Here is a 20803-nt window from a genome sequence, read left to right on the forward strand (position 1 = left end):
CCAAGATCTTCAAGTCCCTGCTCAAATGGCTCCAAGAGCCCTAAGACCTGCACAGGCCTCTCCCTCCACTTGCTCTCTCAGGAGTGGAAGTCACAGGTGAGAACACCCCAAAGCTCCAGCGCACCAGGGCTGCTGCAGAAGGTGGGGACAGAACAGAGACAGGAGGTGAGAGGTGCACACATGGCCATGGGACACCCCTGGTGTGGGATAAAGCCAAGGCAGGAGAGGCAGGGCAGAGGCCCTGAGATGGGCCAGGGGGAGGGTCCATCGGCACCTCTGCTTTCACTGCAGAACTCTGCAAGGAGCTGATTTTTCTAAGTTCAAATCTGGCCTCCTCTGACACTGTGCTTAGTCCCTTCAGTCCCATCTGACTCTTTGCAACCCCATGGACTGCGGCCCACCAGGCTGCTCTGTCCATGAGGATTCTCAGGAAAAGAATACTGGAGTGGGTTGCACGCCCTCCTCCAGGGGATCTTTCCAACCCAGGGATCGAAACCAGGTCTCCCACATTGCCCGCAGATTCTTTACCATCTGAGTCGCCAGGGAAGCCCTTCCCTGTCATCAGGAAGATTTATTTGTCAAGATGGGAGGACAGACTATACTTTATTTCATTCAACAGGTTGTTAGCTAGCTTTCTAACCTTTATACATTAGACATATGGTACAGGAGCCTTTGTTTGTATTCTCCCGCTGGTCCCAGGTATCATCTCTGTTAGAAGACTATCTGGAGCAGCTCTCAGGGCTAAATTAGGCCCTCTGCTTACTTTATAAATCTCACAAATGCCTAAAATAATTACCATCTGGTCCCTTCCAAAAAGAAGCCCTGCTGATCCCTGATTAAGGTGAATAGTTTAAAACTCTGAAGTGAAAGAAAAGTTTAAAACAAAACAGGTGGAGTAAAGATTATAAAGGAATGGATTGACAGCATCATCTACATTAAAATTAAGAATGTGGGTTCATCAAAAACCACCAACACAAGCTGCAAACTGGGACTTGATATTTGCAACACGTATAACAAAGGACTAGTGTCCAAAATAAAAAGTGCTCCTATAATCAGTAGGAAAAAGTTGAATGTATTTAAATTGAGCAAAAGGACAAGCATTTTACAGTAAAGGAAACAAGTACTACAATTATAAAGATGAAAATATGCTCTAATGCATTAGAACCAGGGACAATTAAAATCATAATTCGCCATCATTTCAATGTGGTACTAAATATATTTTCCAAATTTTAAAGTCAGACATGGGGCAACAGAATTCTCATCATCTCCTGGAGATGATTTAAACTGGTCCAACCACTTTGGAAGACTGTTACTACCAATAAAGAACAACATAATTCAATTCTATCGATTCCAGAATTAGGGATAGCAACTAAAAACTAACATTTGATACATAACACGTACCTTTTACTATACATATCTCTTAGTGATGAACTCTAAGAGGTATGTACAAAAATGTTGACAGTAGTGTGTTTACTCACAGAGAAACCCTCTTCCCGCCCCCCGCCCCCAGCAAAGAGAATTGCAAACAGTACATACTACATATCAATCAATACTGGAATGGGAGGGGAATATGTATACCTATAGCTGATTCAAGTTGATGTCTGGCACAAACCAACATAATTTTGTAAAGCAATTATCCTTCAATTAAAAAATAAATAAATTTAAAATTAAAAAAACCAAAGCAACAAAAAATATATTCTATCTTTAGAATATAAAATCCAACATGTCTTAGTTACATTAGAGTCTGACAGTATTTTGGAATTTTTTGACATGGAATTTTGTTTTATAATTATTTACTATACTCTCTACAATGTTTTCGGAGAAGGCAATGGCACCCCACTCCAGTACTCTTGCCTGGAAAATCCCATGGACGGAGGAGCCTAGTGGGCTGCAGTCCATGGGGTCGCTAAGAGTTGGACACGACTGAGCGACTTAGCAGCAGCAGCAGCTACAATGTTTTTTCTGTTTGTATGTTTTGCTTGACAAATGCGAAGAACACTCTTTTTTCTATTTGTTACACTAAAAGTTGAAAAGTATTTTAAAGTTTTCCTAGTAATTAAAATTTAAAATGGCTGTATTCTTTGTGTACTTTTAGCTTTATGGTTTGAACCTGCTGCTGTTTTTTTGAAGCTGCTGCTGTTGTTTTGAAGCTGCTGCTGTTGTTTTGAAGCTGACTGGTTTCACAAAAGATAAATATTCATGGTAGTTCATAATTTAGCAATAAAAATAAAGTACATATAATTTTTGTCTGGATTAAAAAAAATACCGGAATGGGTACTTATGGTAGAGACATACTATAAACTCAGAAGTGAAAATGAGTTGAAATACAGACAGATGTATTAATCTGGATGAATCTATAAAATGAAACACTATGTAAGCAGCGTAGTCTATTCATATTAAATTTTTTTGAGGTTATTATTTATTTATTAAATTTTATTTTATTTTTTAAACTTTACAATATTGTATTAGTTTTGCCAAATATCGAAATGAATCCGCCACAGGTATACCTGTGTTCCCTGTCCTGAACCCTCCTCCCTCCTCCCTCCCCATACCCTCCCTCTGGGTCGTCCCAGTGCACCAGCCCCAAGCATCCAGTATCCTGCATCAAACCTGGACTGGCGACTCGTTTCATACATGATATTATACATGTTTCAATGCCATTCTCCCAAATCTTCCCACCCCCTCCCTCTCCCACAGAGTCCATAAGACTGATCTATACATCAGTGTCTCTTTTGCTGTCTCGTACAGGGTTATTGTTACCATCTTTCTAAATTCCATATATATGCATTAGTATACTGTATTGGTGTTTTTCATATTAAATTTTGAAAACAGCAAAATTAAACAGCAGTGTCTAAAATTACATATAGCTATAAAACAATAAAGAAGTGTTAAGGGAACAAGTAACTGAAAATCCAGGATTCTGGTGGCCTTCAGGAGATGAGAAAGTACAGTCTGTGAGACACACACAGGTATTCCTGAAGTTTTCTTTTTTAACATGGGTGATAGTTACACTGATGTCTGTTTTACCACTTGTCTTTAAACTGTACATAAATACTATACACACTCTATATGCATGACTTCACAAAAAAACATTTTAAAAAAGCAATATCAACTTCATGCTTTGTAAGAGTCTGCTTAAGATTCAAGCCAGGTGAAATCAAGGAAATTCTTATTGCAAAATAAAGATGTATGGGTTTCTAAATCAGCACTTACCCTATAGAGCTTTTTCAACACTTCTAGGAGAGCTTTAATGTGACTGTTATTCTCAGAACTTTCAGTCCAATAATGCAGTTGAGCAATGACAGCTCTTTTAAACATCTGGACCAGATTGATGAAAATAGATTCTTTCAGAGATGCCCAATATTCCTCTGAGGGATACAAAGGTAGATAACTGTTAGCATGTAATGTTTCTTGGATTCTTTCAATATTTTCTAAAGCAGTCAAAAAATTATTTTCTAAAAGTAGTCAATATTTTCTAAAACAGAATATTTTCATATGTATCATAGGTATCAATATAAAAACACATTTGTAATATACTTTTCAGTAAATATAATTGCAATTGAAAGTTTAGATGTCCTCAAAGAAATGAGTTGAAAGTTTCGTGTCCTAAAAAAAAGGATGCCTTAGCAGTAACAGAACCACAAACCTGATCTAATTAATTTGTGAAGGGGGAAAAAAGCTAGACAAAATTAATTAGTCACATTTTTTGCCCCAGTGAAATAGCATACCGTATGAAAAACCAGATAAAAAACTATTTGTGATGATGACTCTTTTTTCACTCTGAGCATGAGTTTTTAACTCTTAAAAACCACCTTTCAGCATTGTGAAAAAGAAAACTGCTTTAAACAACTGCTTGTTCACTTACAATGTGACTTAAGAAAACATAAGAAAGGGCTTCCCTGAGCTGATATGCTAATTGTGTCGAAGACCGCAACAAAGTTTAATCAAGGCCTAGACCTAACTTCCAGTGTACTAGAAACACAGGGAAAAGAATAAACAATCAGACAAAACTAGATGTGAAACACTGTACAGAAAAACTGACCCAGGCTCTTCTTAAAAAAAAAAAATTCTGCAAAATACTTTTTGAGACAACTGCAAAAATCTAAACATGGCCTAGATATTATATAATAGCGTGGAATCATGTCTAATCTTATTAGGTGTGATAACAAAGTCATTGTAATACAGGATTCCATATCCTTACGAGATATGCATGCAAATATTATGGGTAAATGTCTCCAATTTACTTTCATATAGTTCAAGAAAAATGAAACTTAATCTGTACATCAAGAGGGAGATGCTTACACAACAAAACTGCTACTGAGTGTCAGAGAGTATCTGGGATTTACTGTACTAGTCTTTCATTGTCTGGGAATGAAGTTTTTCTTAATGAAAAGTAGGGAGCAATGGACCTCATGACCAAGTCACACATGTATCATCACAAGATCACTAAAAAGTGACTAGAACAATCCATTTTGGATGACCGCAGTAATGATTACAGCATGTTTATATGCTAAGAATATAAACTAAAAAACAAGAATATGTTTACAATATGTTTCCATTGAGAAGATTGTCATGTATTTTCAAGTGTAAACCATCAATCTTACCCAGAACCCCTGACATCTGGTCATTCATTTTACAAACAGCTTCTGCAAATGGAACCACCAGGCTCTCCCAGTTGTTACTATCATGCATCACAGGACATTCTGGGAGAAGGAAGAAAACTTCTAAAGCTTCTTGGTGTGGAGAATTAAATGGAAGATTTTTGAGCAGATTATCCTTGAGACATGAGGTTATCTGTGGTCAAAAAGGATCCGGGAAAAGACAAGTCAAACACAGCAGGAACTGGGTGCAGTTACTCTAATAAAATAACGTGTGGAACCTGGAGTTTCATTCCACCATGAAACTGGAATGATCACTTGTCTTTCTAAACCCCATGTTTACAATTCATCTCATCTACCCTCCCAAGTACCTAGGAGTACGTATTTGACAAGTATTTTCCCCATCCATTGGTTGGCGTTTATGAAGGAGATCAAGAAGAAATCACATGTGCAAGACTGTACTAAATGCACAATGGACTCAGAATTAAAAAGCAGCCCCCTAATAAGTTCCATAGTCTTCCCTCCAGCTCCACTATCACACCTCATTTATTAAAGAGGAAGAATATGCCAGAATCTCCCAAAGTAAAACAAAAATTAAAAAACAAAAACAAAAAAAAAGGAACTACAATGAAATCAACATGGTTTCCTGCTATCTTCTTACAGAATCACCTGTCTCATCAAACTCTCTCCACCAAACTCTAGTTTCTCTCTCTCCCAATATTCTTTCAATTTCCCCAATTCAGAATGCAAGTTGAAGAAAAATCTGAAGAAATGTGAAGAAAAAAGTTGAAGAAAAATTCAAATGGAATTGTGAATTTTTATGTGTTATGTGGGCTGAGGTAACAGTAATAATTTGTCTAAAAGCCCACTAAGAAGATAAGATAGTGTTTCCAGGGTTCTTATTATTTGCCAGATATTCACATATATAAGGTCATCTATTCTTGTCATTTCTCTGTATAATAGATATTATGATGCCCGATTTATAAATGAGAACTCTGCATGTCAGAGAAATTAACTTGCTCAGGGTCACAGAGCTAAGTAAGAATCTCTCCTGGTTCTTTCTGAATCCAAAGCTCAATCACTGAATTAGGAGATACTAGCAAATGTTATCTCTAAATATACAAATTCTTATAACCATCTATTGTAAACATTATATTGGGTTCCCTCTACTAGGTTCAATCTTCAGAGTCATGCACACCTGATTACTACACTGTAACCCATTTCCATGCCTCCCTCTTCCTCTGTGCTCTTCATCATCCACACCCCCAAGCCTCCCAGCTCTTTAGAACCCCTGCAAAACTCTGGAGCCAGTTACAGAGTTTCACATCTTAGGCCCTGGTGCACACCCTCCTGGATTGCCTGGTATGTCTTTCCTCTGTAGGAACCTGGTACAGTCTCCCTCCACCTTGGGCACCTTGTTTTGAGCACTCTAAATAGAACCAACCATTTACAGCCCAGAGTAATGAATGAATTCATTCACCCAAAAATGTTTATTATACACTCACTATGTTCTAAGCTAGGCATTTGGGAAGACTAAGTGTAGTTGCTCAGTCATGTCCAACTCTTTGTGACCCCGTGGACTGCAGCCCACCAGGCTCCTCTGTCCATGGGATTCTCCAGGCAAGAATACTAGAGGGGGTTGCCATTTCCTTATCCAGGGGATCTTCCCGATCCAGGGATCAAACCTGGGTCTTCCGCATCACAGGCAGATGCTTTACCCTCTGAGCCACCAGGGAACCCAGTGAAGACATCCAGTCTTCACACTGACATCTGCACAAAGGTATCTGTTTCCCTTCATGAACTAAGAGCCTCTAAGAATGGGGAGCATGTCTCTCTCATCTGCATCAGGAATCCCACCACAATGCCCTACTCATGGCAGTATTCAACTGTTGGCTGAATAAATGAAGGAAGGCCAAGTCTGTGAGTTCATATCACAGAAACCTCAAAATAGAAAGAAACATTATAGGTCTTTTGATCCAACTATCTCGTCTGAAACAATGGGAAACTGCTCCACGATTATGTTGCTTGCACTGTATGTGATACTGTTCTGTCACAACCAAGGTATATTAACCTTAGTGGTGAACTAGTCCAACTTCTTCATGAATGCAGAAATGGTTTTCTATTTTTGGTGATCTTTCCAAGTGCTGCAGAGTCCTGGATAAAGGTGCTTAATTAGGGATCCATTTTACTTCAGACTCCTAATTGGGCTGTGGTTCTGCCAAAGTTAATATAATTAAATTTTCCATCTTCCCTTGAGAGAAAAGAGTGTATGTAAGAGAGAACTTGCAGCTAAGATACAGAATGTGGATTGTGACAGAGCCAGAGAGCAGGTGAGAGAGCTGACAGCAGGGAGGGAATGAGTGGATATGGAGGGAAAGAGAACGAGAGCCACAGAAGCAGAAGGAAAGGCCAAATCGGGGAGGGACAGAAAAGCAAAGAGAGAAGTGGAAGTGGGGGAGAGAAAAGAACCAGAGACTTAGGAAGAAACAGATTGAGCGAAGCACACAGATAATACTACCCCTAGATCAATCAGTACAGTAGAACAGGGAAATAAATTAATAAAAGCTATATATTAGGAAAGGCTATATTAAAAAAGGAAGTATATTTGAAGCATCTCCAAGTGCGAAGCCTAAGGATAGTAATAACAGTGCTGAAACAAAGAAGGAACAATCCCAGAAAGAATAAGAGCATTCTATAATCTACAGAAAAGGAACAGCAATGCAACAAAACACAGAAGAAGAACCCAAGAAAGAAGCCCTTTCTGAGGGGGACAGTCACATTAGAAAAGGTGTTCTCATTTCTATACTTAAGTGTAAAATAATTGCAAATAATATGCTGCTCTTATTCTCGTGTAACCGTCTCAGCAAATATTTTAATAATCTTCCTAAAGTCAGAGTTGAAAACATTCCCTCTAGGGGAGTCTGTGCATATACGTGTAAACATGTGTGCATACAGATAAACTGTTTTGACTATCTGTAACCTATGTTCCTACTATTTCATCCTATGTGGGGAAACTCCTGAATACTACTGGAGTTTAACTTAATTTATATAAGCCACAGGGCTTCAGAGAATATATGAAAACAAGATACTTCTTCTGAAATTTTGAGTTCTTATAAAAATGTTTCAGTGTATTTTCTTTTTCCAAGTAACAATCTGAAGAATACCACCGTGTTAGTAATCCAGTCCTTTTGGGTTAATTCCTTAAAGGTGTTCCTTGCTGTATTCAAGTCCAAATGAATAGATATCATTTTTCCATCTATTCTGTGAAGGAAGATAAATGAAAGATAGATAAGTAAGTAAATGAAAAAAGAGGCTTCAAGATTAAGTATTTTATTATTTATCCAGATGAAAAGTTTATTCTAAAGCTTGCTTCATTTTAATAAAATTATTTTTTCTCACCTTTACAATAACATATGATTGTTTGTAAAATGCCAAAAAAATATCAAGTCTGCATTAACAATATATATGCTATCAGACTTTATATCAGATACTGTCTTACCTTAAATGAGTAATCAATAAATATTTATTTTCCAGTAAATTAAAAAAAAAAAAAAAAAAAAACAGCCAAAGATAAAAGGTAAGTTTTTCTTGTTTCCCAGTTTCATGAACCAGAAGCAGGAACCAAAAAAGGGGTCTCCAAGCAGTAAATTTGTAGTAATCCAATAGAAAATTACTAATGAAATGACTATCTTAACCCAAGAATTATACTGGATTGAATATATTACTAAAACAGACATATTCTTTGTGAAATAATATATTTAGTGTCTGAAAAGAGACAAATTCTTTTAAATAAATATTATACCAATATTTAGGAAAAGAAGTACAAAGTCATTCTTTCATATACTTAAAAATACAAAGAAACCTAAGTATCCAGAAATAAAGAAACAAATCAATTAAGATATGTCCTTCCCATGGAATACCTTGCAACCATTAAAACGATGTTATGGAGACATACTATTATAAAAATTGAATAAAATAGAAAGTGGACAAAACATTAAGTATAAAGAAATATATAAAACAATACCATTTTTTGTAAAAGAACACATTTGCATAGAAAAAGATATTTATACAAACTCTAGCTATTATGTGTAAGTGCTGAATTTTGGCTGATTTTCATTTTTGTTGTTCTTTCATGTCATTTTTTTTTTACATTTTCTACAGCAAACATGTATGTGCTTTTGTAGGGGAAAAGGTAATTTTTTTAAATGAGATATTATTTTACCCTCAAACCATTTTATCATTTTTTAATAATTTTAATGAAAAAATTTTATAAACATTTTAAATAAAATTTTAATAAAATATAATTTTATAATTTTTCTTTATAATTTCTTTCACAATTTTTTAAATGAGACATAACTGACACGTAACATTATACTAGTTTCAGGTGTGTACAACACAGTGCATTGATACATGTAGAGCATATACTGTGAAACAATCACTACACACTTACAAATTTTTTCCTTGTGATGAGAACTTTTAAGATCTATTCTCTTAAGGAAGGAAGGAAGGAAAGTTGCTCAGTCGTGTCCGACTCTTTGCGACCCCATGGACTATACAGTCCATGGAATTCGCAAGGCCAGAATACTGGAATGGGTAGCCTGTCCCATCTCCAGGGGATCTTCCCAACCCAGGGATCGAACCCAGGTCTCCCACATTGCAGGAGGATTCTTTACCAGCTGAGCCACAATTCTCTTAGCCAACTTTCAAATATACAATACAGTATTATTAATACTAATCATAGTAACCATGCTATCATTACAGAATACTTTTAACAAAATTTTAAATTTATTATAATATATATTACCTTTCCCTTAAAAAACTTCCAGTCAGACATGCAGGAGATGAAAATATCTCTCTTATTTCCCTATATTAGGAATAAGATTGTGGTTAAAACAAATCAGAATATGTCTCCTTATACAAGAGGCATAATAATTGTCCTTCAAACTCCTCCTGCTATCTCTGAGTTATCTGAATACTGCCATGTGCATCTGAAAGTCTATTTCATTTGTGAAATCTCAAAATTTCAGAGGCAAACAAAAAAATAAAAAGATACGTATTCAGAGAAGCAACAGGAGAAGAGAAGGCTTGACCAAGGGTCAGTATTGTAAGACAAATAAAACACTCCCAACATACCCAGTTTCCCAAGCCTTATTTATTTCTATTCTACTGAAGTGGAAACAAAATAGAGGGTGGGGGAGTATGCTCAGTTCCATCTTAGAAGTAACTGCACAAACAGTTCTTGACCATTCGTGCTCTCCAAGTCAAGATGCAGCTATTTGGTGTAACTACTTTCCATAATTATAAAGCAATACCTAAAGTGTCTCTAAAAGGAAATGCTTGTAAAAATGAGTACAATCTTTAACGATGGTAGGAGTTCTATTATTTACAACAAGGTTGCCTAAGATGTTCAGCTGTGAGTAAGAGTTCAACAAACAAGAGACCCAAAGTCAAGCAGGGCTGGGAAACTATACACTATATTTCCTGCTCAGAGTCACAATTACACAAACATATCAAAGGCCCAGAGAGGTCCTGCAATAAAGAGAGCTGCCCTCATGGAGCTTAAGTGCTAGTTGTGATGATTAATTGTATGTATCAACTTGGCCAGAGAATTGGTCAAACACCAATCTGGATGTTGCTGTGAAGGTATTTTTTTAGACAGCATTAACATTCAAATCAGCAGAGTTTGAGTAAAGCAGATTACCCTCTATAACGGGGGTGTGCCTTATCCAATCAGCTGTAAAGGTCTTAAGAGGAAGTGTTAAGGAAGAGGAAATTCTGCCTTCAGACAGCCTTGGGACTCAAGCTTAATATAATTCTTCCCTAGATCTCCAACCTGCAGTCTTGTCTCACAGATTTTGCACTTGCCACCCCCTACAACTGAGTGTGTGTGTGCTCAGTTACTCAGTCGTGTCTAACTCTTTGTGACCTCCAGGGCTACAGCCTGCCAGGCTCCTTGGTCCATACAATTTCCCAGGCAAGAATACTGGAATTTTTACTCCTTAAAAATCTCTCTCTACACACACACACCCTCTTACTGATTCTGTTTCTCTGAAGATCACCAAGTAGTAGACCACTGTGTGATGATTTAGTCACTAAGTCATTTCCAACTCTTGTGACCCCATAGACTGTAGCCCACCAGGCTCCACTGTCCATGGGATTTCCCAGGCAAGAAAACTGGAGTGAGTTGCCATTTCCTTTTCCAAGGGATCTTACTGACCCAGGGATCAAACTCTCATCTCCTAAATTGTATGATTCTTTACTGCTGAGCCCCTAGGGAAGCCAAACAGACTACTAATGGACCACAAAATCTTACATCTTTGTACTGTGCAAAATCAACTGGGAAAACACTGATTTAAAGAGCTATATGAGCAGACAGACACTTAGGTTGTACCTTTTTGTATTTTGCCATCGTTTAGTCCCCACATCAGCAATCCATCTCTTTACAGTGCCTTCATTCAAGGTAGGAATTTTCCTCCTCAGATTCACATAGGAATTCTGTAAACAAAATAGTAGAATATAGTAATCTAGATACAAATGAAATAGGTCTTCAACTTTTAGGCACCTTCTAAGGATAGAGCATAATACTAAGTATGGATAATATAGCTCTGGAAAATCAAAGATTCTACCAAGGAACAATTAACCATTTGCCTGGTTGCCAGTTTCTTGACCAAGGATGTTTAGATCCAAAGTAAACTTCTCTGAATGCCCCAACACTGAACGCTTTATACGGATACGACCAGATTAAATTGAACATTAGAGAGTTTGGGGAGATCCTGAAAGGACTGGGTACAGAAGCAGCAAGAACTCAATTTGCCTTGGTGAAGTAGGATGTGGAGATTATGGACTGATTATTCATAAGACTATGAACCTCGGGTCTTTATTAATACTGGCTGGCAACGTCACTTCAAAATGTTAACCCATTAGCTTCTTAAAACCCTAACCAAAATGCCATTTGCAAGGAGCTTCCTGAAAGGTAAGTAGAATCTAGGGAAATCACACTTATTTGACATACAGTATGGGAAAAATCTGCCGATTCTTGTTGAGTAAAGATGCATGCGGTTTAGACAATAAAGGGTCAATAACGTCTAGCCATTCCCCAACATGAGCCTAGGAACATCATGATTTTGGAATTCACCAAATCTAGATTCTGAAAATTTTTGTTTTACTTAGATACCAACTTATAAAACTTCTAGTCTCTAGTCTCCTAAGGTAATACAAGTAACAACAAAAATAAACAAACGGGACCTAATCCAACTTACAAGCTTTTGCACAGCAAAGGGAATCATAAAAATGGAAAAGACAACCTATGGAATGGGAGAAAATATCTGCAGACAACATGACTGACATGGGCTTAACCTGCAAAGTATACAAAAAGCTCGGCAACTCTATTAAGGTCCTCTGCCCATTTCCTCATTTGGTTGGTTGTTTTTTCATTGTTGAGTTGCCGAGCTCTTTGTATACTTTGAAATTTCTCTAATGAAGACATATAGATGGCCAGTAGGCACATGAAGACGCTGAACATCACACATATTAGAGAAACGCCAAGCAAAACTACAATGAGGTACCACTTCACACTGGTCAGAATGGTCATTATTAAACAGTCTACAAATAACAAATGCTGGAGAGGATGTGGAGAAAAGGGAACCATCCTATACTGTTGGTAGGAATGTAAGTTGGTGCAGCCACTATGGAAAACAGAATGGAGGACCCTCAGAAAAGTAAAAATAGAATTACTATATGACACAGCAATCCCACTCCTGGGTATATACCCACAAAACACTGTAATTCAAAAAGCTACATGTACCCCCATGGTCACAGGAGCATTATTCACAATAGCCAAACATGGAAACCACCTAAATGTCTGCCAACAGAAGAATGGATAATCAAGAAATGTGACACGTTTATACAATGGAATATCACTCAGCCATAAAAAGAACAAAAATCATGCCATTTGTAGCAACATGGAAGGCAACTAGAGATTATCATACTAAGTGAAGTAAGTCAGGAAAAGTACCATATGATACCACTTATATGTAAAATCTAAAATATGGCAAAAATGAACCTACCTACAAAAGAGAAACAGATTCACAGGCACAGAGAATAGACTTGTGGTTGCTAAGGAGGAGGCCAAGAGAGAAAGAGGGGTGGACTGGGAATTTGGGGTTCGTAAACGCAAACTATCACATTAACATGCATAAAAAACAAGGTCCTACTGCATAACACAGGCAACCGTATCCAGTCTCCTGGGATAAACCACCATGGAAAAGAATAGTAAAAGAATGTATATACATATGAAACTGAAGTCATTCTGCTGTACAGCAAAGATTGGCACAATATTATAAATCAACTATACTTCAATTAAAAAAAAACTTCTAGAGATCTTTTTTTACCTCTTTTTCCATCCAAATCAAAATGCTTTGATTCCCTCCAGCAACCATTATTAACTCCTTTACTGAGGTGCTGCTTTCTGAAAGGAATTTACAAAAAATTAGAAACTCATGTGATACAAACATACACACACAAGTAACTTTAGATCCTTCTTAAACTGAGTCCTTTTATCTTTCTGACAAAGACTCAGTACACTTCCCACTCACAAAGCAAAAATACATATCTACTTCAGGGTGAAGTCTAGTTGGCAAACAGGTGATTCGGAAGGCTGACAACGTGGTATCAGTTTAATATACATGGTTACTATAAATGCTTATATATTCAACACAGTCAAACAAATACTTGATTAGTTAACTGTTCCCTGGTTTAATTTAGCACCTATTACTAAAAACCACATTCTAGGAACTTCCCTGGAAGTCCAGTCATTAGGACTCCATGTTTCCACTGCAGGGAGCACGGGTTCGATCCCTGGTCAGGGAACTAAGATCGTACAAGTCACCTGGTGCAGCCAAAAACAAACAAACAAAAAGCCCTTTCTACAACTCAAGATTTAATCAGTGACTATTGGCTCTGAAGAATGTTAACAGTACTTCAAAGGCCTATGTACGTGGTTATAAGAAATTAGATATAAGATACAAACTGCTTATGGAAATAACCGTATCGTTCATTTCCCCAGAAGAACTGAGAGAACTTTAGTACTTTAGGTCACCACTAAGCTTTCAGAAACAAGTGACCCAAGTGCTCCAAGGCACTTCTATAGTGAAACCTTTCAGAGTTAAGCTTCTGAAGTTACACAGTGCAAACACAGTTCAAGTCTAGCCCAAACTGCTTACAGGCTAACCCTTCACTTTCCAAGTCTCTGTGCCCTCCAGTAAGATGGGACTGAAAGGTCACATCTCCTGATGCTGCTTAAGGACAGGTAAGAAGACACAAGCAAGTTAAGTACAGTTACACTGCCTGGTGTATGTCAGCTGCTTATCATTCTGAGGGTTTTTTATGATTAGGAGTCAGTTTAGTCAGGTAAGAAAACCAATCATCATGGAAATGATAGGTCCCTTGAAGACTGGAATCAGAGACTGCAAAGGCCTCTGAACCCATATAGTTGGTTTTTTTGTTTTTTTTTTTTAATGTTCTATCATTCTAAGTTCACATTAATCTTAACCTGAAGGGCTTAGAAAACTAATGGCTATTCTGACTTGATAAATTAGATACAGTATGTTAAGTTATTTACAAGTAAACATGAAATCAGTAAAATTCCATTCATAGTCATACATTTTTCTTGGTACATTACACACTTAGGAAAATCAGGTTTTCAACAAAGGCATTTATGCCAAATCCTGTGCTCCCACAGAATTTACCAGATTTGAGTTCTTCACTTGATAGCAATTTCATGGGACGTGGTATCAGCTGATTACGTGTCCCACCGTTTCCCAGTTGTCCTTCTTTTCCAGAACCAAAAGAAAAGACCTTTCCCGTATCAGAAACATAGGCAAGTGTGTGCTGCCTAATAAACAGAAGCACATACAGTCAATTCTCAATTCTCCATAATGATCAGAATATGCAGCAATCTGGTAAAACTTCAGAATAGAAATTATGCTACCCAGTGAGTGAAACTAGTTAACAAACTCCAAGTGGATGAAATTAGCCATGTGGAAACTAAGAAATCACTAATGTGTAGCTGAGGTGATTTTGGAACCCCAAAGTCCACTGAAAGCCATGATGCTGCATCCTGGCAAAGGATTTCCCTTGGTCAGAACAGGCACCACCCCTAGCATTCTACTCCTTTTTTAGGCCTTGGCTTGAGTCACCACCTCCTGGAAGCCATCTCTGAGCTCCTCCCCTTCCCCATCCTAGAAGATGGAATCAGGTGATCCTGAGCTCCAACTCTACTTCCCAAAGACCTTTAATTATGCTGATTTTCTTACCAATCTGATTAATGGCCTCTCCTATTATACAGATGTATAAGGAAAGAATTTGGCCTTGCTCAGAGCTCTGGCCTTTATTCTCACCTCTAGGGAGGTGATGTCTAACCTCTTAGAATTTCCCAAGTGATAGGAGTGTCTCTGTTATTCATGGCAGGCCCCTTGACCACACCTAATAGTTTATCAAAGTGGCTCATAGAGGCCCCTCCAGCTATAGGTAAGCTGAACCTCTGGGTACACAGAGGCTGGAGTCTGAGTTCAGTCACATGGGCAATAATTCAATCAATCATGACTAAGCAATGAAAGTCTGGACTTGGGTGAACTTCCCTGATTGACAATATTCTTCACAGTCATGTATCAGGCTGGGAGGAGGTAACACTGTCCATGCCTCCAAGGGGAGTGGACATCAGAAGCTCCTCATTTGCACCTCTTTTAGACTCTGTCCTATGCAGCTCTTCTTTAACTCTATTGATAATTTGTATCCTCCTCTTAAAATTGACCATCAGTATAATAGCTTTCAGTGAGCCTTGTGTCTTTCCAGTAAACTCGCCTGTGTTAGTAGGGGTGCTTCTCTGGTTTGCATTAAGACATGTCTAAGGTGAGGATTCCTCCTGTAACACATGCTACTCAGAGGAGTGTGTGTCATGAAAAATCCAAAGTGGTGACAAAGTTTCTTTGGTTAACACAGATAGAGTGAGGATATCAATGAGTAATCCTTTCTAACTCGTTTGTTCATTTTTTCCAAATAAATAATTTTTTAAAAGATAAAGTGCATTTTAATGTTTACAAAGGTATTTCACTGAAGGACCAACAGAAAGTATATTTACATATTTAAAAAATCAATTAAAATAAATATGTATACTAAAATAAAGATTATGATTGTCTAACAATGTGAATTAAGCATTTTCACCTATCTGAAAATGTTTGATAGTTTTAACTCAAAGAAACTGAAGAGAAATTTTATTAAACTACCTATCTAAATTTATTATATTTATCTTATCAATTTTTATTGATACTTTACAACTTACCTTCCACATGCTATCTGGGTCACTCTATTTCCAACAAGCCCAGTTACCAAACGGGGTCTTAACTCATTCTGTGTTGAATTGTGACCGAGTTGCCCGTACTTTCCATCACCAAAAGTAAACACCAGTCCACTCTAAGAAAGGGAATTTCTTATCAGAAATTAGAGAATATGACACAGAAGTAACACTCACTTCTGTGGAGGCATCAGTGAAAAATCAATAAAATCACCATCAGAACAAAGCCCCCCAATTATCAGGACAGTCCTGCATGGGGAAGCAGTGACCTTGCTTCCCCAGGAAACACCAGCTGCCCATATCTCCATGTTCTAGTGCTCTCTCCACTACAAAGTGCTCTTCTGGAACTGCAGTCAAAGAGACAAGGGTACACTAACCTTTGTGAGCAGCGCAGTGTGACAGCCACCACAAGCAAGAAATTCAACTTTCTGATCATCCAGTGCTTCAATACAGGAAGGAGACTCTTTATCTACACAAGGAAAAGAAGAGTTCAAGTAACCACAAGGAAACATTGAATTTCATACTGGAGTTCCACGCTACTGATAAAACACCCAGATTACTTCCTCTAGGCCCATCACAGTAGCTCCCAACACACTCTGACAAGAAGGGCTCTATGCTGGTAGATTTAGGTCTGAAACTGGAACAGGGGTGGTGGTCAAAGGGCCACACTTGGGGGTACTCACCTGTGAAGTGTCACTTTCACTTCCCAGAGCCCCTTCTTCTCTTTTTAAACCTGACTTGATTAGCTTTCGTTGCAGCATATCTGGTATTTCCAATTCTAGTCTAGCATTATTACCCTTCTAATGAACCTAAAGCTTCTTATTTTTCTTTCAAATTCTCTAGTGGAGAGAATTGCCTTACACTACCTCTTCTCTCTATCACGATTACTTCCTTATCCCAAAGAGATTCAGCAAAAGTAAGTTCAGCGGTCCTTTACTCCTTTTCCTCCTGTGAAATGACTTATGGGTTCTCCTGAGTAACTAGCACGGGGACATGTGAGGCAGAAATGCAGTATCTGACCAGTAACCCTAGGCAGAATGTGTATATTACCACGGCTGATAAAGCATCGGAGTTTGCCACACCTGAAATCTCTAACAAGGGGTTTGGGGTCATCAGAAATATTGACTTTTTCTTTGGGGAGGTAGCTCAGTAATGCGAATTACATATTTATGTGTGTCTACACACATGTAATTAAAACCTTACCACGATTGTATTAATAGATATTTAAAGTCCACAGGTACCTTAAAGGTCACTTCATCCAAACTCATCACTTTACAGAAAAAGAAAATGAGACATGGAGAAAAATGAAGTGACTTGGGTAGGCGAAATTAGTTAATGTGGAAGTGGGAATCACAGCCCAGATATTCCGATCTCTTGTCCAACGCTCTTTCCCTTTTTCCCACTTGACCCAGACACTCATCTCAATTACAGCCATGACCTGCACACTGCGTGTGTTGTTTAGACCGATTCTACACTGAACACAGAGAGATAACCAGGCAAATCAGTGCTAATGAAAGCGGGAATCTGAACCATTTTTGGTTCAGATTACATTCCAATTATATTCATTTCTCTTATATGTCAAATATATTTGTTTATAATATGAAATTTTAAAATATATTTCCATACTGTAGGTGTGGCCCAGGCCCAGCTGTCCACAATCATTTCTTCCCCAAGAGTAAACATTTCCGGACATGGATAAGGCCATGCTGTGGGCTTCTCCTGCAGAAATCTGAACCAAGGGGACTCCTGAGAGGTTCTCCACAATCTCCGGTGTAGAAGTTGAGGCAAATATTCTTCCAACTCCAAGCTGGCCATCTAAGTTCTGTCCCCAAGCAAAAAGCTCACCACCTTGACATTAACAGAGAAAATGCTGTCTTAGTAAGTTTAAAATGCAGCAGACATCACCCTAGGACATTATATTCTATCCATACTACACCATTACAATCTCGTCCATTCAAACTGACAGGACTGCTCAGATCTCAAGACTCAGTCAGAAAAACTAGAAGAAACTTCTCTTCAGCAGTAAAAGTTACAGTTCCTTATCTCCTACCTCAAAGGGTAGTATTAAGAACTGGATGTCTGTGTTCGCCCAAAACTCCTATGCTGAAATCCTATCCTTCAGTGTGATAGTATTAGGAAGTGGCCTTTGGGGTGGTGACTAAAATTGGATGAGATCATGATAGGGGGAGCACTCATGAATGGGATTAATGCCCTTATAAAAGGGTCCCCAGAGAGCTCTCTTGTCCTTTCCACTTGTAAGAAGACTGCCCTCACTAGATATCAAATCTGCTAAAACCCTGAACTGGACTTCAAATTTCTGCTGTTTAAATCACCTACTCTATTTTTATTATAGCGACCCAAACAGACAAAGAATAAAGCTATTGGAATATATTACAATCAAATTCAAGAAATACTTATTTTTAAAAACTCACAGGATGGGCCTATGAAAGACAGAAATACTCTACTTTTGAAAACTAAAAACCCCAAACTACCTTTCTTTCTCTCCCTCTCCATGTGCCCAAAGATGCTAAATAAATAATGTAAACATACATTTGAAATTGCAGTACAGTATCATGAAGAGTGAGCATCTTCTTCCATGAATTAAATATATGGAGCATATTTTCATTTTATTTATCTATTTTAAAAAATTTTATTGGAGTATAGTTGATTCACAATGTTGTGTCAGTTTCAGTTGTACAGCAAAGTGAATACACATATTGGAACATATTTTTAAAGAAAAGTTCTTAGATGTTATCTAACAGAGATGACAGTACCTAATAGAGGCTGAAAAAATATATCAGAGACTTAAATTTTAGTGAGTACTACTCTGCAAGATACTATGCAGGAACAGGTGAGAGGTAGAGATTTTCCTTCAAACCTAACTACCAAGTGCCTATCAGTCGGCAGGAAATACCAAAATGAGAAGGATGAGTAGTTCCCTTTCTTGCTTTCCCAACTTTCATTCTTCCTACATCGTATTGTGACTTACCAGTAATAAACCCTGAACAATCCCTTCCCCCCACATCCATACATCCTAGGCTTCTTGAAGGCACATGTATCTGTTTCACCTTCACAACCTGAACATGTACTCAAAATGAAAGAGTTGTTCATAAATGGATCATGTCAAACAACCAGCTTTTTCCAATACAAATTAACACTTAAACCTTAACAGAGCCTTCAGTGTAAGTCAAATACATGATCACTTACTTCCCTTGAATTTCAGCTTTCATTCTAAAAGTTTGTATCTGTCCTATGTATTTAAAAAATTTCCTTGATCCTGAATTCCACTATTCCTTATCACCTGCCTGTCTTAATTAGGTCAAGTGGCTTCAGGAAATAATTCATATTCACTACTTCCCTTTCCTACCATTATGGCATCTGATAAAAAATGTTAAGTAATACAGGGTTGAGGAGAATCCCCAAATTCAAAAGTTAATGTTAAAACATGTCAGAGGCCAGCAAACTGGCCATAAAAGCAGACCCAAGGGATTCTGAACTCCTATCATGGGAGCTGGAAGAACCCTAGGAAAAGGGAAGAAAGTTCTGGAAAAGGGTGGACCATTCCTAGTCTTGATTCCAGAGAGAATGATTTTAATTATTTAGAATATTTTCATTGTTTCGTATTTGAGAAATAGAAAACAGAACTGCTGAAATAAATCTCTAGGCCCAAGATGGCACCCAGGTGCCATGTCACCAAACCAAACTTTCACACTCTGAACGCTCAGCCTAACCAGAAACACAGTACATCCAGTCAGCCAATCCCCAAACACCAAGTTTACTCTGGGCTCTATACTTATTTCCTTGATCAGATATGCAACCACAGTCAATCATGCCCTGTTTCCATATTGAACCTTCTGACACTCTACAAAACTTGCCCTTGCTCAAAATCCCTTGGGAAGAGCATTCCATTGCTTATGAGCTCCTATACGCTTTCAATCAATAGGCTCTTTTCCCTTAAATAAAGAACATCAAACTCATTACCAAATTGCTTTAGTTTTTTCATTTGAGAGAATAAAATGTAGGAAAAGTAATTATGAAAACCGGAAGATTTTATAGGTCCAAGAATTCTGATTTTGTATCTCTTTTAGTAGTGTTCTAGACCATACCACATTCAAAACCATATTTCGGTCCTGGTACCAAATGAAGCACATACATTCTCTTAGTTCTATATACACATAGATTTACTCTCTTTTGAAAAAACAATATTTAGAAAAGTACCTTTTGAGAGTGCAAGAGAATGATAATCTCCACATGTGATCTGAATTATATTTTTTTCTTGTAAAATGCACTGAAACCTGATGAAAGGAAATATATTTTACATTGATCACAAATAAGTCACAACAGTTAAGAATTATTAACTGTATTTAATTAGGATTGAAACTCCAAAAAGTTAACTTCACATTCAGCACATCTAAAATTATTATAGTAATAATATGCTTTAATTAGTGGTTTAAAAGGAAAATAATGTTCATTCTAAAACTGTGGTAAGATGATTCTAAGACTCTTTTACAAACCATAATTTTATGATGCAGGAATAATACAAGATGAAAATAAGTTCTAATTCACAAGATCTACTAGGAAAAAGTCTCACAAATCATTCCATGATAAGTCACTTTTCTCTGGGGTTGAAAACTACTTTGGGGTTAAATGAGTTAATTACTATGTAAGTCCAATTTGGGGATACGTGGACTAACCAATCATTTCCTTTAAGTGCCAAATCAACATGGTACATGCCCTGGGAGATACAAATTGATTTACAGTTCACTAGTCAGTTCAGAATTCGTCATTTACTTAAGATACCACCATATAAAGCAAAGATTGTATAAAGTAACATTTTCCTACAAAAATTATGATG

At 37.5% G+C, this 20803-nt stretch overlaps 1 protein-coding gene across 3 annotated transcripts in view; it reads right to left on the reverse strand.

Moving 5' to 3' along the window:
• The window catches only part of HERC5 (HECT and RLD domain containing E3 ubiquitin protein ligase 5), a 45196-nt gene that overhangs the window by 21631 nt on the left and 2762 nt on the right, over positions 1–20803 (reverse strand). For 2 of the 3 annotated variants that reach the window (XM_005207769.5, NM_001101995.1), the window contains 11 exon segments: positions 20167–20243; positions 17575–17796; positions 16326–16417; positions 15937–16067; positions 14345–14490; positions 12989–13065; positions 10990–11093; positions 9403–9462; positions 7766–7859; positions 4605–4794; positions 3214–3368 (listed from right to left, as the gene is read on the reverse strand). In XM_005207769.5, coding sequence (XP_005207826.1) covers positions 3214–3368; positions 4605–4794; positions 7766–7859; positions 9403–9462; positions 10990–11093; positions 12989–13065; positions 14345–14490; positions 15937–16067; positions 16326–16417; positions 17575–17796; positions 20167–20243 — 1348 coding nt within the window. 3 annotated transcript variants of the gene reach the window in all.

The sequence above is a fragment of the Bos taurus genome, chromosome 6 (genome assembly GCF_002263795.3).
Source record: "Bos taurus isolate L1 Dominette 01449 registration number 42190680 breed Hereford chromosome 6, ARS-UCD2.0, whole genome shotgun sequence".
Taxonomy (NCBI): Eukaryota; Metazoa; Chordata; class Mammalia; order Artiodactyla; family Bovidae; genus Bos; species Bos taurus.